Source organism: Medicago truncatula, chromosome 7 (assembly GCF_003473485.1).
Source record: "Medicago truncatula cultivar Jemalong A17 chromosome 7, MtrunA17r5.0-ANR, whole genome shotgun sequence".
Lineage (NCBI taxonomy): Eukaryota > Viridiplantae > Streptophyta > Magnoliopsida > Fabales > Fabaceae > Medicago > Medicago truncatula.
Genome location: NC_053048.1, coordinates 34,284,733 through 34,306,843, shown reverse-complemented (window position 1 = coordinate 34,306,843; position 22,111 = coordinate 34,284,733). Strand labels below are relative to the sequence as shown.

Genomic DNA, 22,111 nt, shown 5'->3' with positions numbered 1-22,111 from the left:
TTTCTTTTTTTATTATACACACTTCTCGTATTTTTAAAATTTTCATTTTCTATTTGAATTATATAATCTAAACTGTTTCATTTGGATTATATAATATGAAATGTGTGTGTATATATAAGGAACGATCAAAACCTTCTCCCATATCAATTGTTGCAACTTCTGTTCTAAAAAGACAAAGTAAAAACTGTCGAAACCTATCAAATAAAATAAAAAATACCACTTAAAAAATCTAAAATTCAAATAAAACTAATGCAATTTTTCTGAGAATATGAAGAAAAAGGGGGGAAAATGTGTATAAAGGCTAGAAATTTGGATTTTGAGGGGCGGAATCACGTAAGATGTTATTTCTATGGAAGCCTTGATCCTTCATAATTTTTTTTGGACAAGTTTCGAAGGAAACCTGCACAATTGTCTGAAAACCGGTTTTTTATTTTTATTTTTCAACTAAAAATATGCATTTCCAAGACTTGAAATACAAGGAACACATTTGAGCACTAGGATGGTTAGTATGGTTCTTAAATTGGTTATCCCTATCACAAACAAATTCAGTCTTTGTGCTCATACAATTATGATTATATAATCCAAACAAATTTTTCCCATAATTTTTTTTAGCACAAAGAGGGTGTATAGAGGTGTTCAGATTTTATAATCCGAAAAACAAACTCCAGATTTTATAATCTGAATGCACCTTTAAATCCAGTATAATAAGATCCGCTCCACTCTTTTAATTTGCTCCCCCAAATTTTTAAAGTTTCATATTTCACTCACCTAATAAAGCTCTAATGATCATGGACAACCTCAAGATAATCATCATATTTTGACCAATAGTTCAACATTATAAACGGATGTGATCCTCAATTCTCCCTTAATATCAAAAACCATAATTGCCAATTATTAGACAAACCTCTATCTAGAGCCCATTGCAAACAAGAATCTCAATTTCCTCGGTGATTTTTCATACAAAATGAATCAATTTAATATATTCATGCACACTACATCTAACTGAATTCAAGTAAAACCTACTACAAATTTATGGTAAATCCACCAATTATTCATCACCAATAAAATCATAAAAACAATTTATATCCTCCACTTGAAACTTCACCCACTCCTTTATGTTCCCCTTCATTACGTATTGAATTGAAATCACCACACAGAACAACACCCCAAATTTTCCTCAATTATGTAGCTAATTTGTAACCAATACTCTTTCTTACTATGGAAGTCACATGGACCATAAACATTAATCACATGCACTATAGCTCCATTTTGCTTCCACAAACCTTCTCCCATCAAAGTATTAGATAACATTGATGTGGAATTCATTTAACATAATTAAGATCATACTTAGTAAATGTTTACATGTATTTTTTGTCTAAAAAAGTCAACTAAATCCAAAACATAAATAAATGTTTCCTCGATGCGACTGTGGAAGTTTGAACAAGTTAATAGGTAGACTCCCCCACTATTTATGTATATAGAGAAAACATGTTTGCGACTCAACATATTCTCTCTCCAGAATGAAATATAAGTAAAATGGATAGTTAAAGAATTGATGTATCTGATTAAGAAAGTAAGTCTACATACATCAACTTTTCAACTTTCATTTTTATTTATATTTTATTCCATGATAGTATACCAACTTCGTTTATGCTGGGTCTTCCTTCATTGAACTTGTGATTTTTATCGAATTCATTCCTATTTTGATAGATTCGTGATTTGTCGATTTGCTAGATTGATATGAAAATGTTGACTTTTATATTGACTCAGATCATATTCATATAAATTCCTAAATCCTCTAAAAAACTACTCCCTCCGTCCCATTTTAATTGAGCTCTTAACTCATTTCACACTTATTAAGAAAAAATGTATAATGAAAAGAGAAAGAAAAATGATTTTGAGTACCCTTATCAATTATTGGTGCATTCCTCCTTATCATAATGCGAAGTATAATTTAAATTGGGAGTTGTGAAAGTAGTATTAATTAGAGTTATAATTGAAAGAAAAAAAAAAGTAATTGATATTGTATTGAAAAGTGAAATGAATCAATTTTTTTGAGACAATATTTTTTTTACAATTTACTCAATTATTATGGATAGAGTAACTATTTAATTAATAACCATGGTGTAATATGATAAGAACTTTTTCCATGGAATCAATGTAGTTAAATTAGAATGACGTGTAATGTGATCAGAACTTTTGTATGGAATCACGTGGTTAATTAGAAATTAGAATGATTACTTACCAATAAAGACCAAACTTTTTGAGGGGACATAGTATATTGATTTATGTAAAATGTGAACAACTCAACTCATGTAATGTCAAAAAGCTATAGCATGATGGAGTATAGTTTAATTTCAGATTTCTTTTAAATGTTACTTTCGACATGTGGAGCCTCATCTCATTCACTTCAAGTTGTGTCACTATGAAACCGTCCAGTACTTCAAGTTGTACTTGTGATGATGTACTCCTCCTCTATTTATTACTCCCCGCAATAAATAACATGTTTGAAAATATATAATTTTAATCTAATTTACTTTGATCATATTTTTTTATTAATATATAAAGATAAATAAAATCATATAAGATGTCGTTAGATTCGTCTCGATGAGTATTTTCAAAAAATCAAATTTTCATAATTTTTTCCAATATATTATTCAAGATATTTAAACTCAAAATTACGCATTAGTATGCGTAATTGGATCAACTGTGTCGCTTATTAAGGGACGGAGGGAGTAGTATATCGAATTTACAACTTGATATTTTATCTATCACCTCAATTGAAAGAGACATTCTCTGTAAGTAAATTTTTATTAAAAGTGTATATATGAATTGAATTAAGTTAGCCCTTATTGACATTCTCTTTAATTATTTCAATTTATTTTTACTCGTGTAAAAATATATTTGTTCGTAGCGATGGTTATAACTATTCGACCAAACTTCGAAGTGGAAAGGGAAAGGCATTGACTAATAATATAATTAAGCAAAATGTGAACAGCATATATTTATGTAAATCTGGTATGATGTTTGTCTTGTATTTTTTTCAATGTCACTTTCGAGTTTTGATATAGGCCATGGCCGACTGAATTAGATAACACTAAACTTCCATTTAATTATTTAAAGTTTGTTCAACGTGTGTAATATTGCAAATGTTAAAATAACTAAAAATGATAATTTTTTTATTGAAAAACAGTAATTGATTGTTAAAATATTATATGTTTAATACAAAATGTATAAGTTTCGATGCATACAAACTCACGAACTTCTTAACATATATAAATTTAAACAACATGAAAAAATCCAATTATTATTTACTTGACTGCAAAGGTTCGGGTACAAAAAGACTTGGACTATTTAAGTACTTATAGTACCTGCAATGCACGGAGATGGTAAATAAAACAAATATTTAAACATAAATTTGTAATAAACTCATTTTTTTTTTTACAAACAGCATAAACTCATTATTATTACATGTCTTTTTAGAAACGAAGAAAAAGTAAGAAGATGCGTAATAAACTCATATATTATTATTTGGAAGTGACATAAGCGATTTTACACATTTTAAGGGGGCGTTTGTTTTAGGGAAACACAAATTATTCACAGGAATAGCATATCTGGAAATGAAAATATGAAAATTTGATTCATAGGTGTTAAAGAAAGTGTTTGGCAAATCACTTGACGGTCTTAAGAAAATTGGAAGTTACAATATTTTTTTTTAAATCTATGCAGAATATTATGGGAATGCACATTTCCACCTCTTTACATGAGAATAATGGAAGTTACAGAAGTCCCACGAACCTTTATACCCACGAATATTTTTTCTCATCCTCATAACAAACATGGATACAATCATTCTCTAACCATGTATTCCTAGAAATGTCATTTTTAACCTTGAAACAAACACCCCTTGAGTGATTGTGAATATACCAATGAGTTTTGGTTCAGAGTCATTCAAGAAGAACATTTGAGCAAGTTCTTTAGTCTCAGACCTTTTTGCTTGGATTGAATGGAATTGACGTATAGGGAAAGGAAATTGATAATATTGGTCTATCTTCTTTGGAGTGAGTTTGGAAAATAATCCTTTGTTAGAAACATAATTCATCATCTATTAAAAAAAGAGTAAATTACACTCTCCTCCCCTTCCCTCAAAGATGCTTGAATTACACTCCCCTCCCCTCTTATGTTAAAATATACACTCCTCTCCCTTAAAAAGTAAATTTGATACTCCCCTCCCTTGTGAGATGCTTGAATTTCAACCTCTTCCCTTAATAATTAAATATACACTACACTTTAATATATTTTAACATAAATAAATATTTTTATAATATATACTAATTTTGAATCACGATTTAAAAAACATAGATTCGTTTTTTTATAATTTAAATGTCAATTATAATTAAATTTATAATTCGGAGTAGTATAAAATTCATATTTAAATAAGCATTACTTAAAAAAGCATTACTTTATTTGATTTACTTCCTTAAAAAAAAGATACTTCTATTATTAAGAACTTTATTAAAATTATGTTTGGCCCTACTTCTCCTTAGAAGTAGAAGAGAAATGGAAAATAAGAAGGGCCAAACATGCTCGCACAATGTAAAAAAAAAAAAAGTTTTGCATTATCAACAAATCATCATCATCATCATTGATTGATCGGTGCAACCAAATTAGGGCATGTTTACTTAAGATTCTAAAAAAAAAAAAAAACTTAAATGTTTAAGTTACGTTTGTGTGCAACCTTTTTAAAAAATTGATTTTTATGCTGAAAATAAGAAGTTTTTTATGAGCTTTTTAATAAATCATTTTTAGTAGAAGAGAGTAAAATACAATTTCTCTTTTTAGAATTTCAAACAAATAAAAAATAACATAATATTCTTAAAAACCTCTAAAAATAATTTTTAAATTATTTAAAAAAAAATTACAAACAAACATAATTAAAACATCAAATATATAAATCAAGTAACTAGGCTCAAGTGGCTAATGAGCTCCACTGGAGGGTAACATAAAAAAAAAAGAAAAAATTGAACATCTATATTGCAACAACTATTTTGACAACTAGTATTTCTAGGTTGTTGATATATATCATGACTCAAAATAAAACATCAAATATTTTTTTTTAATAATTTTAAACAAATGAGCCATTAATCTCATTAATTGATATAATAAAGTTGCACTAACATGAGATATGACTTATTTTTTTAGAGGAACATGAGATATGACTTAATTACCTTGCTAATTTTTGATAGAAACGGTTAGTTTATTAAACTGATAAGAAAATTCTGGAGAATATACGTAACAAAAATGTGCACATCATAATGTGTATATCGTTAATTGACTTTCACTTCCTTGATGACTTTATGTGCATATGGATTACTTCATTTTTGCTAGAAAATTCAGATTAATGGGAGACAGAATCTTCATGTGTTCAAACTAAGATTTCCTCATGGGTGACCATGTTCTTCAAAAGACACTTTTATGACTTAAACAAAATATATTATTACGACCAAAAACTAATTAGTTTTTAATTAAGTTGTATATATCAAGGCTTTATTCAAGAAGAATTATAGTATTTGCATGTGTTAATTCCTGACATTTTTCAATGAAGAAATTTTGACTTACGACTGCACTGTAGGTGTTGGAACTGGAGTGGAATTTTGCATAGGAGAAGAATAAGTAGAATACCACAACAAGGAGTTAGGTAATCAGGGATTAGATATATAACAACTACAGTATATATCAAAATCATTGACATCTAAGTTTTTTTTTTTTTTTTTTTTAAAAAAAATTGTTCTCTTAATTAATTGATTTGATTTTGTCAAATGAAAAGTAAATTGTTTTGATCAATTTGGTCCATTGAGTTTGCTTTAAGTTAATATCTTATGTTTACCGACGTTAACAGCATCGGTCCAAATGTTGCTTTCTATCAAACTTTGTTTATTTTGAAAAATCTATCCAAGTTTACTAGCTCTTAAGATGAAATTTTCTCACCCACAAAATTATTTCGGATGTGTAAAACACAATTTTGTATTGATAGTAAATGTACTGTGATGATAGTTAATATGAGAAAAACATTCGGAAGCTACAAAGATCAAAGTTTAATCTCTTGTGGTAACAATTTTCTCATCCATTAAACAAAATAACCGCTAACAATTTATCTATAAAATAATACTAACACTTGGAGACTACAACAAAGGACCAAAAACATTGGACCCATACTCGCCCAAACCATGAGATGAATGCTCGCTCATTTCAGGATACTTGATAAACCTATACTCCTCTTACACACTTATACAACCATTCATCCAAGATGACAAAAATTTTATTAAAAAAAAAAGAGTAGAAAATAACACTGGTTCTTTAACCAAAGCCTCACCATTATCTGTTTGAAAAAGTAATAAAACTTTGGGGGGAAAGAATATTTTGCTACAACCTAACATAGTAATTACAGCATGATGTCCAATCTTTATACTTTCATACTACAAACTTGTCACAGCTATAACCTTGTATACTTCAGGTTGCAGTGTTACAAAATGTAAAAAAGCATAAAAGAAAACTTCCTTATCAATTTGGGTACCAGAACATGCCTTTTATGCCCTCTGGGTCAGCCTCAAACCCTAAATTGCGATAAAATTCCACGACTGCATTCAAAATACTATAACAATTAGTTAAACTCCAATTTCTATTTTACATAAGCGTATGAAAATTCAAGAAAAGTTTGTCAATATTGTTATACCTTTACTATCTGCGAACAAAGTAATATTACCAATGTCCCTTTGCAGAAGAGCTCGAATGAGTTTCTCTACAAGAGCTTTACCAAGACCTTGGCCCTATACAATCAAAACAACATCAATAAGCAGAACTCAAGTGTATATGAAGCCATAATCTATGCTTACATTGGAACAGGACTCAAGGAGGCACTTAAGCATAAAAGATAAAAGTAATTTGGCAGTATCCCTGAATCCAAAAATACCTGATGTGTTTTTCAAATTCATACGATATATTATATAATCACAGATTGGAGCATGAAACATTTAGCTTTCCCTAAGTGGGGGTGTGGGGGGTCTAAAGGACATCAAGTAGAGTGGTTCAAATTATGAAGCACAGACACCGCTAGGACTACGACTAGGCATGTCGTGGTGTCCGACACTCATATGACACTCGTACGACACGTGTCAGACAACTAAGACCGGTGTCCTAAATAAATTTGTTTTCTTCTTTACATCGACACTCCTAGGAACGGTGTCCGGCACCTATATGACACTCATACAAGCCGTGTCGGACAACTCAGACAAATATCTGAAACATTTTTTTCTCTCTTGCTTCCACACGTCGTAGATACAAGAGTTGAGAAATGATGGTCAATTAGGGGGTTATAGACATTAAAGTTGATTATAACATTTTTAGCTTTTCTGATAGTAGATGTATAAATAAAAGTCAAATACTATGATATCTTGTTTTAGAACTTGTTCTAATTAAATAAACTGCTCAAGTAAGATGCTTATGTACGTACTTTGATTTTCATTTTAGACCACCTATAAATAAATTAACATACATGTAGCGGTGTCGGTGTCCTGTATTTTTTACATTAACGGTGTCGACATGTCCGTGTCAGTATCGTGTCAGGTGTACGTGTCGGAGTCCATGCTTCATAGCAAATGACATATGGTGGTCATCTCCTAAAGCAAGTGTTACTCCAAAAGTTCTCACATGATCCTAAGACTTGTTAGTCATTTGTTTGCCATATGGACCAGAACCATGAAACCGTTAAAAAAATATTGCACTTTTCGGGTACATATGAGAGCAATAGCGTGCAAGATAATCAACACAGAGATCTGATCATGTTGCATCACCGTCAATTCATTTCTAATCTAGTATTTAGCAAGAATAATACAGTAGGAAAAAAATTAAAAAACTAGATGTTCATGAACTTGATTCTAGTTTTAGAAGCAAACTCTTTCATTAACTTCCACTTGAGTTTGTATTCAAAATCTATGTTTGATCGACAAAGTACCTGGTAGCCTGGATCAACTAGGACATCCCAAATTGTGGCATTGAAGGCATGGTCTGATGTAGCACGGGCCATGCCAATTAATATCTTTTGTTCATTCCCCTCTGTCAAATAACTTCACCAAGTACACTAAGATATTCATCAAATAGGTTTAGACAGCTACAAATTAAACAAAAAGCTTAACCATCCAACGAATTAACTTAATCACAAGACACGGTAAGATGTCATATTATTATTACCTGACCCTGGTGACTTTCTTATAGAATACAGAGAGGCCACCATATAGCTATTTTTCAAAGCAGCAGCTAATTTCGATAATGGCCTACGAGGCCACCCTACCTGTTAAGGATATGAACTATTTAGTAACCAAGGACGAGTTTCATATAATAAGCAATTTTGAATTTAGTACTCAAGTTTTAGTGATAATACATGATACATTGAATCTGTAAATTACAATGTTAAAAAACGCAGGTGCTGAAAGTTTTTGAGTAAACTATACTGAAGGAAATTTTTGTGAGGATTAATGATACATTGAGTTCTTAATGTTGCTACGGAACTAAAATAATGATAAAGATCTTGATTAATATAGATACTAAGAAATAAGTTCTCAATGTGGTCGCACAAGTACCTCAAATATGAATTGAGTGCACTTGCATGGTTTTGTGTCTGAAAAGTGATTTGAAAACTAGCATACACAAAATCATGGTCTTGCAGTTTCAACAAAAACATCAATATACATCATAAAAACATATTAGATACACACCTTGTCACAGAGGGCTTGAAGATCATAAACATCAAGATCTCCACCCGAAGAGAATAATATTTTCTCAATTGTTCCATCAGGTTCAGTCTTTTCAACAAGCACAAACTCTTGAGGTAGAGGTTCTTCGTCTTCTTCTTCTGTTAACTCTGGATCGATGACCTGTGTGGTGTTATTCTTCATCAACCTGAAAGGAGAAACACGTCAAGGGCATTCTCAAAATAAGGAGATACACTAATAATCATAACATGGGAATGTCATACACCACAAATTGTCTCAGCAGTCTTAGATTTCAGCAACAAGGAACATAATCAAATGAAAACATCCTATACGTATAAAAAAGTAAAAATTGTATCCCCCAAAGGGAAACAACGAAAAGAGACACACTAATCGTAACATGTGAATGTCATAAACCACAGGTTGTCTTGACAATTTTTTTTTATCGGTGGCAGTCTTAGATTTCAACAATAAGGAACATAATCATATTTTTTTGGGCTTAACCCTCCGGTTCCCTGCCAATCCGGAGTTCGACCAGAATGTAAGTAAAGTTTGGAAAACGATTGTTCTCAAGAGATAGGAACATAATCATATGAAAAGATTTTATGTATGAAATTTGTAAAAATTGTAGCTCCCAAAGCTACAATATGACACATGAAATGAAAACATAAAAACCACACATGCAAGTTAATTAACAACACCTCCAAAGCAGTTAATTATTTCATTCTACATGCTAACAAATTGCACAAACAAAGTGGTTGAATTTCTTGTGAAATTAATATCTAATGCCCCTTTGAATTCAATTTAATTTTGAGAATGGATAATAAAATTAGAAAGATACCCAGATTTAATTGACTCCCAAAATCCAGCCTTGAGCTGAAAAATCCTCAACTTTCTGGAAGCTGAAACAAAAGAGAAAGCAAAGCATAAATAAATAAATAATAATGATAAATTAACAAAACCATGGAAGAATGGAGTGAGAAAGAGAGTTTTTTTACGTGTATTAGCAAAAGGGTAATTAAGATTAGCAGGAAGTAATAGTTGCGTTTGAGTAAAGAGTGGATAATTGAGATGAAAGGGAAGAGTTGAAGAAAGGGAATTGAGATTGAGGGTTAGCATTTTGGATGATGATACGTAAGTAAGTGACTATGTCCACCCAAACCAAACACTGTCTTGTATTGTATCAGAAATACCACTTCACTTCACTTCACTTGATAAGTGGTATCAAATGGATGTGTGTGTCTTCGTTATTTGCCACATTTTTGTTCCTACGGATATATTAACTTTTTTGTTTTAATCTTTCTAAAATTTTCATTTAAATTTTAGTCTCTATAATATTTTTAATCATTACTTTTAGTTTCAATTTTAAAGTTAATTTTTATATTTTTTTTAATGATATTGTGCAGAAATGTGTATTTTGTAAAAATCACTCCAAAAAAATACAATTTTTTAACAAAATATAAATGAAATATGAATTTTTATCCACCATAAATATAAAATTTCATATTTAATTCATCTTTCGTTAAAAAATTCTAATTTTTTGAGGAGAGAGATTCATATAATATTATAAATTTTTCTGCAAACTTTTATTCAAAATTAAGAATTCTACATATGAGTTTACTTAAATTAAAGGACCAAAAGTGAAGATGGAAAACTTTCGAGGAACTAAAAATCTAAGAAAAATTTTAGATGGACTAAAACAAAAAGTTGACATATTTATAGAAACCAAACATATATTTAACCCTTTTTCTATAGACGAATAATCATTTTCCTTTCTACACGTGTAACAACTAAACACAATAGTCTTTGTTATCGATTGCCGCCACGGGAAAAAATCAGCATCGTCGCGAGATTGAAGCAGAACCCATATAAAAGTTGAAGAGGTGTGTCCAACAATGACGGTGAGTTCACTTTTCCGGTGACGGTGTCAGATGAGTTAGTGATGTGAGAACGAAGTATAACTCCAAAAATCAAGCAATCGCTAGAGTCGGGTTTGCTTTTTCGGTGACGGTATCGGCCATGAGTTGATGTCAATGAAGTTGTCTTAACAGAAATTTGGAGTTTATGAAATAGTTGGTGGCGTAATGACTTGAGAGACTAACACGCATTTCTAGCAAAAAAAAAGACTAACACACACGTATGTAAATATTCGTACTTAAAACTCCCGTACTAAATATCATTTTCCTGATAGAATACAACCATAAGGTTTTCTTAAAAAAAAAATGCAGAAAAAAATAAATCAGATTGCAGTCCAAATTTAGAGCCAGTCCCTTTCACACCATTGTACAATCCAGCACCCACGTGCAAAATTAATTTTTCACTTTGCGGGTTTGTTTGTGCCTCATATTAAAGATTGGGGAGAGTTGGAATTATCTTCATTTTTTATGAGATTATTTTTTAAAACATTAAAAAATAGGTCGCACTAATATCATTTATATTTGTGTCTATCTTTCTCATAAGTGAATGTATTAATTTGTTTTAAAAAATGTGGATATGATCTTGACCATTTATCTTGGCCTCTTATATGAGATAAGGGAGAGTTTGGATCTTCTAGATTCCGTTCGAAGAGATGGACACGAAGGGGCGGATTCACCGTATGGTTTAGTGTGGCTATGACTCACACTAGAATATTATCCAATTTTTTTCACACATTAAGCCCAAAACATTGATAATAGGCAAAATTACATAATTCATCCTTTAACTTAATTTCAGGTAACATTTTCGTTCATTAGTTTTTTGATTCCGATTTAGTCTTATATGTTATAAAATGACAATATCTTATCATTTTTAATGAGATTTTTTCAATGGAATTTAAGTTTCTTAGTTTACATGATAAAGATTTGGATTTTTTTTTATGATTTTGATAAAAAAATTTTGGAGTTTTTGATTATTTTTTGATAAAAAAAAAGGATAACTTTGTAGACATTTTATAACATAAAGAATTAAATCGGGACGAAAAAAAAGATAAAGAATAAAATTGTTGTATAAAATTAAGTTAATAGACGAATTGTGTAATCTTGCCTTTATTATATAGGGTTAAATATGTTTTGATCCCTATAAATATGTAAACTTTTCGTTTCAACCCGTCTGAAAATTTTCTTCAACTTTTACTTCCTCAAAATTTTTCCATCTTCACTTTTGGTCTCTCATTTAAAATAAATTCATATTTATTTTATATTTGTTTCATTAATTTATCTCTTGGACATTAGATAACATTTTCCAATTAATATTTTTAGTAAAAAAAACGTGGTGTAATAAAAAAAAAAAATGGGAAAAAGCATAAGAAGGCAGGAGTGTGCAGTGGTGCTGTCTCTAATAATTGCATCTTTATTGAGTTCCGTGTCAACTCAGTTGCATTGCATCGATCCAACAATCCATGTCAGATGTCCTTAGACCACTTTTTCTCTTTTGAACCAAACCAACTCTTTTCCTTTTTCTGCTCTTGTTTGGATTATCACATCTTTCAATTTCAACCGACTAAGTAACTTGAGGATTCATAGCCACATTACTGCATGGTAATAGTAGTAACTTGCATAAAATTCTTTTATTTAAATTTTAGTACAGCTGCAAATTTTGATTTGAATTAGCAAATCATGCTATTAATAACCTATTGTGTAACTGTTTGAGTAATGAATATTATTGAAGCCATAATTCCAGCATTTGGTTTTGGCCATTTCAAAATCCAAACCCAATAAAGCATAGTGAGTGATACATGTATGTACACTCCTATTTGCACATTTTACCATTGCATATTTGCACTAATCAGTCTTTTGTAACGTCCCAAAAGGCCAATAGTGACAGTTATATATCACGTTTGAATATAAAGCATATACTCACTATACAATACAATATATAGTGTATAGTGATAGTGATAAGAGTGTTATATTTATAAATTTATAATAAAGGGAAGAAACAAAAGCAGCCAAAAAGCAAAAGAAGACTACACACACAGGCCTTGCCATGTTATGAAAATGAAAAGAAAAAGTTGTGTTAGTGTATATGGCATTTGTGAATAATTGATTGCTATGTGTTGAGCGTCTTTTAGGGTGTTTATTTCAAAATATTCTTGAACCTGCAATCAACCGTACACATTATTGGATGATAGTGTAATCATCCATAGCTATAGGCTACAGTTTGTGTTGCTTTTACTGAAACATTTAACATACACATGCAGACACACCTCAGACACAAGGAGGAGGAGCTTCTTTTTCTCTCACTCTTTCTAACGGATAGAAAGGAAGAAAAAACAAATATGGTTTCTGAAAACTCACTCTCTTCTTCCAAGCACTCTTCTACTACCACTACTCCTAAATTTTGCAACTCTTACACTACTAGGTACTTCAGCAATAAAGCTAAATTACCTCTTATTTATCTTTTTGCTTCTTAATTGGTTCTTTTTTTACTATATTATGTGTCTTGTTCTGTATTATATGAGAGTCTTGTCTTTCTTTACTTCGTTTTATAGTAGGTTAAACATGTAACTTATGTGCTTTTTTATAAGAGTTAATTTTATTCAAGTTCTGTCTTACTTCTGTTTGTAGTTTGTACATTTGATAACTTGGTTAGCTAGCTTCAAAAGGAACTTTTTATCAAATATAAATGCATGTTGTTTTTCTTGATGAGCTTTTGTGTTCATTGTGAAATCAGTTTTTTCTTCTTCATGGCAGGATTTTTGCTGATGTTGCTGGTGACATTACAATTGTTGTTGATGGGGAGTCATTTCTGCTTCACAAGGTAAAAATATTTCAACATTCTTAACCCTGTTGTATTAGTCATATTAAACTGTAAGTTTTATATGATAAATTTGGTTATTATGGCTTTGGATTTCCATGAATTGAGATGTAATTGTATGTCTTAGAATCCATAAGTATGTTAACATTAACTATTTACCCATTAGTGATGCCTACTTTGAATTATCAAAGAACAAAGTTAATGTCTTCCATCTTTTGAATACACATATTAGCTGCACTAATCATCTCAAGACTATTCAGATACTGCCCTAAATTTTGTAAGAAACAAAAGTTACTTTGAATTCAAAGCTAATTTGTTGCAATGGTTCATCATGTAGTTTCCCTTGGTTACCCTAAGTGGAAAGATTCGGAAGATGGTTGCTGAAGCCAACAAGGGTTCAAGTGTTTCAAATTTGGAGCTTCCCAATTTTCCAGGAGGACACCAGACATTTGAACTTGCGATGAAGTTCTGTTATGGTATGAATTTCGAGATAACAACATTTAATGTTGCCCGACTACGTTGTGCAGCCGAGTACCTAGAAATGACAGAAGAATACCGGGATCAAAACCTCATCTCAAGAACAGATATTTATCTGAGTGAGATTGTCTTTCAAAATCTTCAGAGGTCAGTGGAAGTTCTATCTACCTGTGAAATGTTACCTCTAAATATGGTGGAGGAGATAGAAATCGCAAAAGGATCTGTGGAAGCTATTGCAATGAATGCTTGCAAGGAGCAATTAGTTTCTGGTTTATCTAAATTACACTGTGATGGTGAATCTAAGGAAATAAAGGATGAGTGCGTAGCATGGTGGATTGAAGATCTCTCGATACTGCGTATCGATTTCTACCAGAGAGTTATATGTGCCATGGGAAGAATGGGGGTTAGATCAGACAATATTATTGCTTCACTGATGCATTATGCTCAAACGTCACTGAAGGGTATTGGAAAGTGTCAATTATGGAATCAATCAAGGACAAATTCAAGTCCAACCACTATAGAAAAGGACCAGAGGGCAATTGTTGAAACTATTGTCAACCTCATGCCAACAGACAAAATCTCTTCCATTATTCCCCTGACTTTCTTGTTTGGCATGTTAAAGATGGCTATCATGTTAGGTGCCACCATTCCATGTAGGCTTGAGCTTGAAAGAAGGATATCATTAAGGTTGGAAATGGTTTCACTTGATGATCTTCTTATACCATCTCTGCAGAGTGGAGACTCCTTGTTTGACGTGGATACAGTTCACAGGCTACTAGAGAATTTCTTGCAGCGGATTGAAGAGGAAGAAGCGGAAGACTACGGATATGAATCCGATGGGATTGGTTCTAATGGGCATGGTTCTCTGCTAAAAGTAGGTCAGCTTATTGATGCTTTTTTAGCAGAAATTGCTCCTGATCCTTGCTTAAGTCTACAGAAATTCATCGCATTGATTGAGATACTTCCTGATTATGCTCGTGTCATTGATGATGGTCTTTATAGAGCCATTGACATTTATTTGAAGGTAATTTTTTTTACTCTAGATAAGATATTTCCCTGATTCCAATATTTAGGCACTTCATTGTCGAACCATATTCTCAATCATGCAACAGTTACACATACAAAACTAATCAGTTGTTCCTGTTTGTTATTCTTATTCACTTTTCCTACTTCATGTTGACAATGCACCTCTTTCCCTCTGTTCAGGCCCATACAGCATTAACAGAACAAGAATGCAAGAAACTTTGCAAATTTATAGACTGTCAGAAGCTGTCACAAGAAGCATGCAACCATGCTGCACAGAATGACAGGCTTCCACTGCAGATGGTGGTACAAGTCTTGTATTTTGAGCAGTTGCGCTTGAAAAATGCCGTGTCGGGGAGTTCAGGAGATGGGCTGCTATCACAGAGAATGAGTAGCGGTGTTCCGAGTGCAGCCATGTCTCCTAGGGACAACTACGCATCACTGCGGAGAGAGAATCGAGAATTGAAGCTGGAGATTTCAAGATTGAGGGTGAGGCTGAGTGAGTTGGAGAAGGAGCAAATGTTCATGAAACAAGGCATGATTGATAAAGCAGAAAATGGAAAAACTTTCTTTACCTCACTTTCTAAGGGGATAGGAAGAATTGCAAATTTTAGCAGTCAAGGTGGAGGAAAGCGCCAAAAAGCAAGTAGGAAGTCTCGGGGAACAGAGGGGAAAAATGGCAGGAGTAGGAGATATTCTCTCTCATAGGTATTGCTCTTCTTAGTTAGAAGTTTTCACAGCACCCGCTATTATTTCTACCTTTTCAGGTGACCATCACGATGTGTAAATGAGTTGGTCAAATGTTTCTCTTCATCTTTGGTTCTTAGTTTCACAATTGAACTTGAATGTTACCACTCTTCATAGTCCCTGCAATCTCAGACGATTCCAGATGCACAGAGACACTGCTTGCCGCAGTGGCTGCCAACAGGAAGCATCATGAAACATTACATTACAAGTTGCGGAGCATGGCCTAGTCGCAGAGGCATAACACCTCCATTCCTTTCTATTGGCGCCCTCAAAATGATACAATGTATTTGTCAAACTTGCTCCTTATGTTGCTAGGAAAGAAAAATGTAATATGCAACAAAATACTCAGAAATGGCTCGCCGTGCATTTAAATTTCCTTAACTTCCCAGACAGCAATACAAATCTTAGTTTGAGTCGCGGAAGCGAATGATGCGATCAGTAATTATCTTAGACCATTCTGCCAAAAATCACTTTGGCACATAATTGGCATGCAACATGCTTCACAAATCTGTTTGGTAATATTGGGGCATGTTTTATCTAAGGAAAGTAAAATGCATAGACATGTTAAGACATAGTACCCTACATAGTAGCAGAATTCTTGAGGTGTGAACTCTTTTCTACTGGCAATGCAAAGAAATAAATCTTTATTACGATTTCAGTATTCAATTTGTTTTTGCAACGCTGTGTTTCAAGTTTTTCAATTTTCTGATTTTTCTTTCATGATAAATACCATCCATCTACTTCCTATTATCAATCAATGAAAGTCATCATATAAAAAATATGACACCCTTTCACTCATCCCAACATGAGCGGACTAACACCGTCCCCCATCAATACATACACGAGTGGACTACACCAATCACTACTTAGCTCGAAACTTGGAACTTCAAATGGTACTACTGCACCTTGGCATCTCACGCTTGTTCCCATAATTCAAACTGTGAAAGTAAAGTTTCTTGGCCATCAATTTCTTGGTCACGACCTTGAGATTATGGAGCTACAATGTCCAGTTTCATGTGCTATCAAAAAAATCTTTACTTTTAACTCATTAATGTGAGCCGATAGCGTAATCTGCATATTAACAGAATAACAAATTGTCATTGTTCGTTGCCTTCAAGTCCAATATAATTACAAAAATACAAACAGCATACATTATTGTTGTTACTATATATAAACTTTACCCTATGATGAAAGTCTTCCAGCCAGGATTCCACCAAATATGATAGCTCCATACCACTTATTTGATACAAACCTGGAGGAGACAAGAAACAAGGTCAGGTCGCAGTTCTAAAAAAAAAATGGTCATGTTGTAGTTGAAATGGAGACAACTGAATGAAACATTATATCATAAGCTAATTAATCAATCACTAAATTATGCAGGGGGTTTTATATGCTGAGGTTTGAGCAAATAAAACAGTAAATATGCCATCTAGTGCTTGTAGAAAATAGTGAATCTATAAAATTTAGTCTTCGAAAAAACTTCTATTGAAATTTGAAAAAAGTTATGATAATCTCATAATTGCTTTTCTGTGGTATTGACTGTTAAAATAAAAATATACTGAAGCTGCGATAAATGTTCAAGCCAATATAATAAAGATTTGAGACCCTTTCAAAAGATGGACTTTAGGATAATTAAATCATAAATTTATGGAAACATCTTCACAAACTTACTTCCTATTGCAATCAGAACGAGAAGAAAGGTCAACTGTCCATATTTGCCAGCCTAAATGTCCAGATGCAACTCCCAGAAATGCATAATATGGCCACCCTGCTCCAATCATATGAATCAGGACACATGAAACAATTATTTAACCTCCTGAAAAAGAGAGCAGAATAACGTTCATAAATAAATACCGAGTTCAGCATTAAATCCACTGAGAGCAAGACCACTAAGGCTTGCAATCCCAAACCCAGTAAGCCACTCCTTTGTTGAATCACCGAAGCGTAAAGCTGTTGATTTAACTCCCACTTTCAAGTCATCTTCTTTATCCTGAATGCATTAGAATTTGATTAAGTTGCTTTACACACAAGATTCTTGTGGAGTATACTGGAAACTAAGCAGTATCTCAGGGATCATGAAGCAAACAAAAGGTAGGACAGAGAAGCGAAATCAAAGGGATCATGTCTTTCAAGAAACAATATTGGCTTTACCTGATGCGCGTAGATAGTATCATACACAAGAGTCCAACAAACTCCGGAGGCATAAAGTGGCAGCACAATAGATGAATCCAGATTTCCTTTAATTGCTGCCCATCCCAACAGAGCCCCCCAATTAAAGGTCAGGCCAAGAAAAGCTTGAGGCTAACCAATATAGTAGGAGAGCACAGAATAAATGAGATCATATTTCAAAGATAATAATTAAGAAATAAGAAGAAAAATAAATTTGCCATAAGAAACTAGAAATTAGAAAATTCATTACCCAAAATGTAAACCTCTTCATCAAGGGATATGAAAAGACGAGCAACAACGACGAGGCACCCAAAACACGGCTGCCCAAAAAGACAAACCAAACAATATTTAACACGCGAGCATAAATCACATTTCATGCTTTATTTTGACTTAATCATGACTGCATATGAAATAATGATAACATGTATAAACAAGTATACAGATTATAGCACTTGCAAGCAATTTGAAGCTAATATACTTGGGGTATGTTGGGGAGTTGGCGTTTGGAGAGAAATGGAAGTCATATTTTCCATTTCTAAATTAAAGAGATTATAAAATGTATCTAAAACCGATATTAAAAAGAGTGATTAAAATTCTATATGATTATCTATCATGTTACTCCAACAATTTTTTAAATTATCAAATATATGTCAACATGAAAATAGCCTTAAACAAAATGGATCAATCTTTGTGCAGAACAAAACAATGTTTTGCAGGGTATATAACAATGTAATACTTGGTAGTGGATAAAGAAATGTTATATTTTCCACACAACATTTCTTTCTTATCAAACAATTGAATCAAATTTGACAGTGGATAAGGCTAACATGCAGAAGAGGCAGCTGTGTGAGACTATTCAATGCAACAAAGAAGTCACCTTTATCATGTACTCTATATGTCAAAAGTTCAATAGAGACTAGCCTTCCTCATTCTGCACTTATAATTTTAACATAATTTCCTCCGATTTTTAATATTTTAAAGGTCTAATCTGGGAAAGAATTTTGGTTAATTTGTTTCAAACAATCTGTATAATATTTAATCTTAAAAAAGGATTTCGAGCTTTCAGCTTTGCCAATCAGGGTCACACTACCATAGTCAAGGACATATAGAACACAGATCATAGGTACCATGTTTTATAACTGATTGAGATATTGTAAATTTAATAGTCTAAAGCCCCAACATAACACAGTAAGACATTAACCATAGATCTTTGCAGACAACATTAAAACTAACCTATAATTATTCAGTTGTAGAAGAATACCAAGACCCAAAAGCAGTTGAAATCCAAGAAAAGAAAGTCCTTGAAATGGTGTCAAAATACCACTTGCCACAGGTCTTAACTTTGTACGCTCTACCTGCAATATAAGATTATATAAAAAATAGTCAGAACTTGAAATGTAAGATCACGTGAAAAAAAAAGGGAAAAACCTGCAATCATCTGCTCTCAACAAACAGGAAGTGTTGCTCTTAAAACAAGCTCAAAATGTAACATCATAGGAATAACAATAAACACAAAAAAGACAGCAACCAAATTCTCCAATACTATTCTGATGGGTGGGAAATGTTTAGTTAGACTAATACTGGGCTTTCATCATATTTAGTAGCTACTAGCCACGCTTACATGGTGCATATTCTTGCAAAAAAAATTTCAAGGGAGGGTTGAAAAAACTAATGTCTATTGGGTCTTTGAAGGTTAAAAAAATAGACAAGTTTCACACTGGTAAATTGATATAATTTAACAATATTTGAAGTGAAACTCATAAGCAAGAAGAAAAAGAATCTTACATTACAATTTATATACAATAAAGACAAATTTACAGGCCCATGAAATGTTAAAGCACTAGACTTGGCATGAATTAACTGCAGTCAAACATATTCACATACACATTCCTCTCACACACAATAGTTTACAACAGAAAAATAGTATCTTGGTATCTCTTATTGCCAAAACAATATGCAACCAAAAAAAAAGCAATGACATTTACCTTTGTATCAATATCCCGATCAATGAGATCATTAATAGTACACCCAGCACCTCTCAAAAGAAAAGCCCCACATCCAAACAGAGCCAACATTTTAAAATCGGGAAGATGCCCTGGGGGTGCAGCCAAGGTGATTGACCTATGACATGGAAAGAGAGAACAAGCTTAAAACGGAGCATTTATACTGACAGTAAATACCCCCTCCCCTGTTATATTGCTTTTAACTTCATATTTATGCTGTATACATATATGTATTCATACATACATGCGATTATGTCAATATATGAAAAGGAGCTCCATGGCCTCTAAAATCCATTTGACTAGTTAGTTACCAATCTCAAACCATTTTCTTATCAATAAAGTTGTTAAATTCTCTACGTTCTTGTCATGGTGAAAACATTTACCCATAAATATGTAAAAAAAAAAAAAAAAAAAAACTCTTACCACACACAAGGCCATAGTAGAAGCCATGTTCCAATTGGTTTATCAAGGCGAGCAAGCCGAGCATAGGGCTGAACCAACCTAGGCAAGTACAAGTCAACCCAAGAGATGTCCCCTCCACTACTCACATTGCTACTACTCTGATTCTTGTTTTCCTTATCTTGTCCTAATCTCGAAGGCGAGGTAGAGATGTGCACAACAAGTTGGAAATTTGAGAGTGACCCAACACTTCTACAAAATTCAAGATTATAAATCACAAATTGGGATGGCTTGAATGGACTGACTGAAACATTAGGACTGGGGTATCGGTCTACACACTGTTGAGAGGAAATCAAGGGGTTGAAGATTGAAGGGGTGAAGCCAGAAGAAAGGAGACTAGGCTTGAGAAATCTCCGCCAAGCGCGAGAAATCAAAGCCGACGCCATTCTCTTAACCAAAACAGAATTCTGAGAGAATAAAAAAGTCACAAAATCGAATTGAAAGTATCCAATCAAATGAAAATGATGAAACAATATAGGGAATATTTGATTTCTAGGGTTGAAGCAACATAGAATAATTAGTTACGAACATTGAATTGAATGAAATGATAACATTAAAGAATTTCTGAAGTGAAGGGAATCAAATAGATTCTGTTATCGCGACGGAGAGAGAAGTGAGTGTGCCGTCGTGAACTGAACTGAAGTGAGCGTGTTACCAGTTTCTCAGCTTCTTTTCTGTTTGGTTTTGTTTCCAGCGAGCTGTTTCAGCATTAGCAACATGGTAAAGAAGAAAGAAAGTGAAGTGAACATTTTGGGCTGTTCAACAGCTTGAGCTTTTAAAGGGTTGTTCAATAAACCCTTAAAAGAGATTTAGTGAGAGCAATTTACATGTCACAATTTTAATATATATATTACTCATATAACTTACTTTTAACGTAGAATGAAATATATATTACCAATAACAACAGAGACTCTTCATCGCATAAGATGTGCCAAAAAGGACCTCAAAATATACAATGGATTAGGCTACAAATAGAGCAAAACCAAAAATGAATTAGTCGATGCTCAGACAAACAAACAGGTTCAACCACCACATACGAAAATTTAGACGAACATTTAATGTTATTAACCTTCATTCACCTAAAAGAATGAGACTTAACTTTATCTAACCGCTAGTGGATGATAGTTTCCTTGTTCTTCAAAATTTTATTGTTTATTTCATTATGCAATACCACACGCAACAAAGTCAAACAAGTTGCAGAAAAAAACGACGAACCACCTAAAGACCAAACAAACTTAATAAAGTGATCCTGTAAAAGAAACGGCTCAACCACGAATATGTCGAGCCAAGACCGAACCAAACCCCACAGAGGAGCAAAGCAAGGGCAAGAAAGAACCAAATGTTAGACAGTCTTGACACCTCCACATCCGGACACGCAAAGCTATGACTTGTGAAATATAATGTCGCGCGCCACTAAATTATCCCTTGACGACAACCTATTTCGAAGAACTCTCCAAGCAAGAATAGAAACCTTCAAGGAAACCTGTTTGTGCCAAATTAAATCTGAAGTAGCATTAGAGTTATGCACCTCCTAAGTAGACAACAACTAATCACACCCCAAATCGAATAACCAACGGTAGGATCAGACCTCCATTACCAATGATCTGTACAATTATGCTGCAGAGAAAAATTATGAAGTAAAATCTTACACTCCCCTAACTTCTCCTCCTCCCACGCCCACAACCTACGCCGCCACTGCCAAGCATCCCCGTCCCCCCTCCCCAACCCAAATCGCTC

At 32.9% G+C, this 22,111-nt stretch overlaps 3 protein-coding genes across 3 annotated transcripts; 1 reads left to right on the top strand and 2 right to left on the bottom strand.

Moving 5' to 3' along the window:
• Nucleotides 1–6,127: 6,127 nt before the first annotated feature.
• On the bottom strand, nucleotides 6,128–9,991 carry LOC11430066 (probable acetyltransferase TAP2). The gene is made up of 7 exons (XM_003623595.4): nucleotides 9,764–9,991; nucleotides 9,607–9,667; nucleotides 8,772–8,955; nucleotides 8,248–8,347; nucleotides 8,012–8,112; nucleotides 6,734–6,827; nucleotides 6,128–6,638 (listed from the first exon to the last, which is right to left on the bottom strand). Exons 1-7 carry the CDS (start codon nucleotides 9,882–9,884, stop codon nucleotides 6,562–6,564), a joined length of 738 nt encoding a protein of 245 aa, XP_003623643.1. The 5' UTR covers nucleotides 9,885–9,991; the 3' UTR covers nucleotides 6,128–6,561.
• A 2,738-nt stretch (nucleotides 9,992–12,729) lies between these two features.
• Nucleotides 12,730–16,185, top strand: LOC11433631 (BTB/POZ domain-containing protein At3g08570). Its single transcript, XM_024771251.2, has 4 exons — nucleotides 12,730–13,100; nucleotides 13,433–13,499; nucleotides 13,834–14,997; nucleotides 15,180–16,185. The coding sequence occupies exons 1-4, from the start codon at nucleotides 12,934–12,936 to the stop codon at nucleotides 15,702–15,704; spliced, it is 1,923 nt and encodes a 640-aa protein (XP_024627019.1). The 5' UTR covers nucleotides 12,730–12,933; the 3' UTR covers nucleotides 15,705–16,185.
• A 176-nt stretch (nucleotides 16,186–16,361) lies between these two features.
• On the bottom strand, nucleotides 16,362–21,163 carry LOC11435847 (4-hydroxybenzoate polyprenyltransferase, mitochondrial). Its single transcript, XM_003623593.4, has 9 exons — nucleotides 20,339–21,163; nucleotides 19,898–20,033; nucleotides 19,146–19,267; nucleotides 18,163–18,232; nucleotides 17,895–18,044; nucleotides 17,598–17,733; nucleotides 17,415–17,511; nucleotides 16,925–16,995; nucleotides 16,362–16,814 (listed from the first exon to the last, which is right to left on the bottom strand). The coding sequence occupies exons 1-8, from the start codon at nucleotides 20,758–20,760 to the stop codon at nucleotides 16,926–16,928; spliced, it is 1,203 nt and encodes a 400-aa protein (XP_003623641.1). The 5' UTR covers nucleotides 20,761–21,163; the 3' UTR covers nucleotides 16,362–16,814; nucleotide 16,925.
• Nucleotides 21,164–22,111: the final 948 nt, after the last annotated feature.

Bases quoted from the DNA above. Each gene is read 5' to 3' on its own strand.
- LOC11430066 (XM_003623595.4), bottom strand. From the start codon at position 9,884: ATGCTAACCCTCAATCTCAATTCCCTTTCTTCAACTCTTCCCTTTCAT. The intron at 9,668-9,763 runs GTAAAAAAACTC...CTTTTGTTTCAG, and splicing joins TTACCCTTTTGCTAATACAC to CTTCCAGAAAGTTGAGGATT. The intron at 8,956-9,606 runs GTATCTTTCTAA...TTCTCCTTTCAG, and splicing joins TGGGAGTCAATTAAATCTGG to GTTGATGAAGAATAACACCA.
- LOC11433631 (XM_024771251.2), top strand. From the start codon at position 12,934: ATGCAGACACACCTCAGACACAAGGAGGAGGAGCTTCTTTTTCTCTCA. The intron at 13,101-13,432 runs GTACTTCAGCAA...TCTTCATGGCAG, and splicing joins TGCAACTCTTACACTACTAG to GATTTTTGCTGATGTTGCTG. The intron at 14,998-15,179 runs GTAATTTTTTTT...CCCTCTGTTCAG, and splicing joins CCATTGACATTTATTTGAAG to GCCCATACAGCATTAACAGA.
- LOC11435847 (XM_003623593.4), bottom strand. From the start codon at position 20,760: ATGGCGTCGGCTTTGATTTCTCGCGCTTGGCGGAGATTTCTCAAGCCT. The intron at 20,034-20,338 runs GTAAGAGTTTTT...TCCATGTCATAG, and splicing joins CTACTATGGCCTTGTGTGTG to GTCAATCACCTTGGCTGCAC. The intron at 18,233-19,145 runs GTTAGTTTTAAT...CTTTTTGGGCAG, and splicing joins CTACAACTGAATAATTATAG to CCGTGTTTTGGGTGCCTCGT.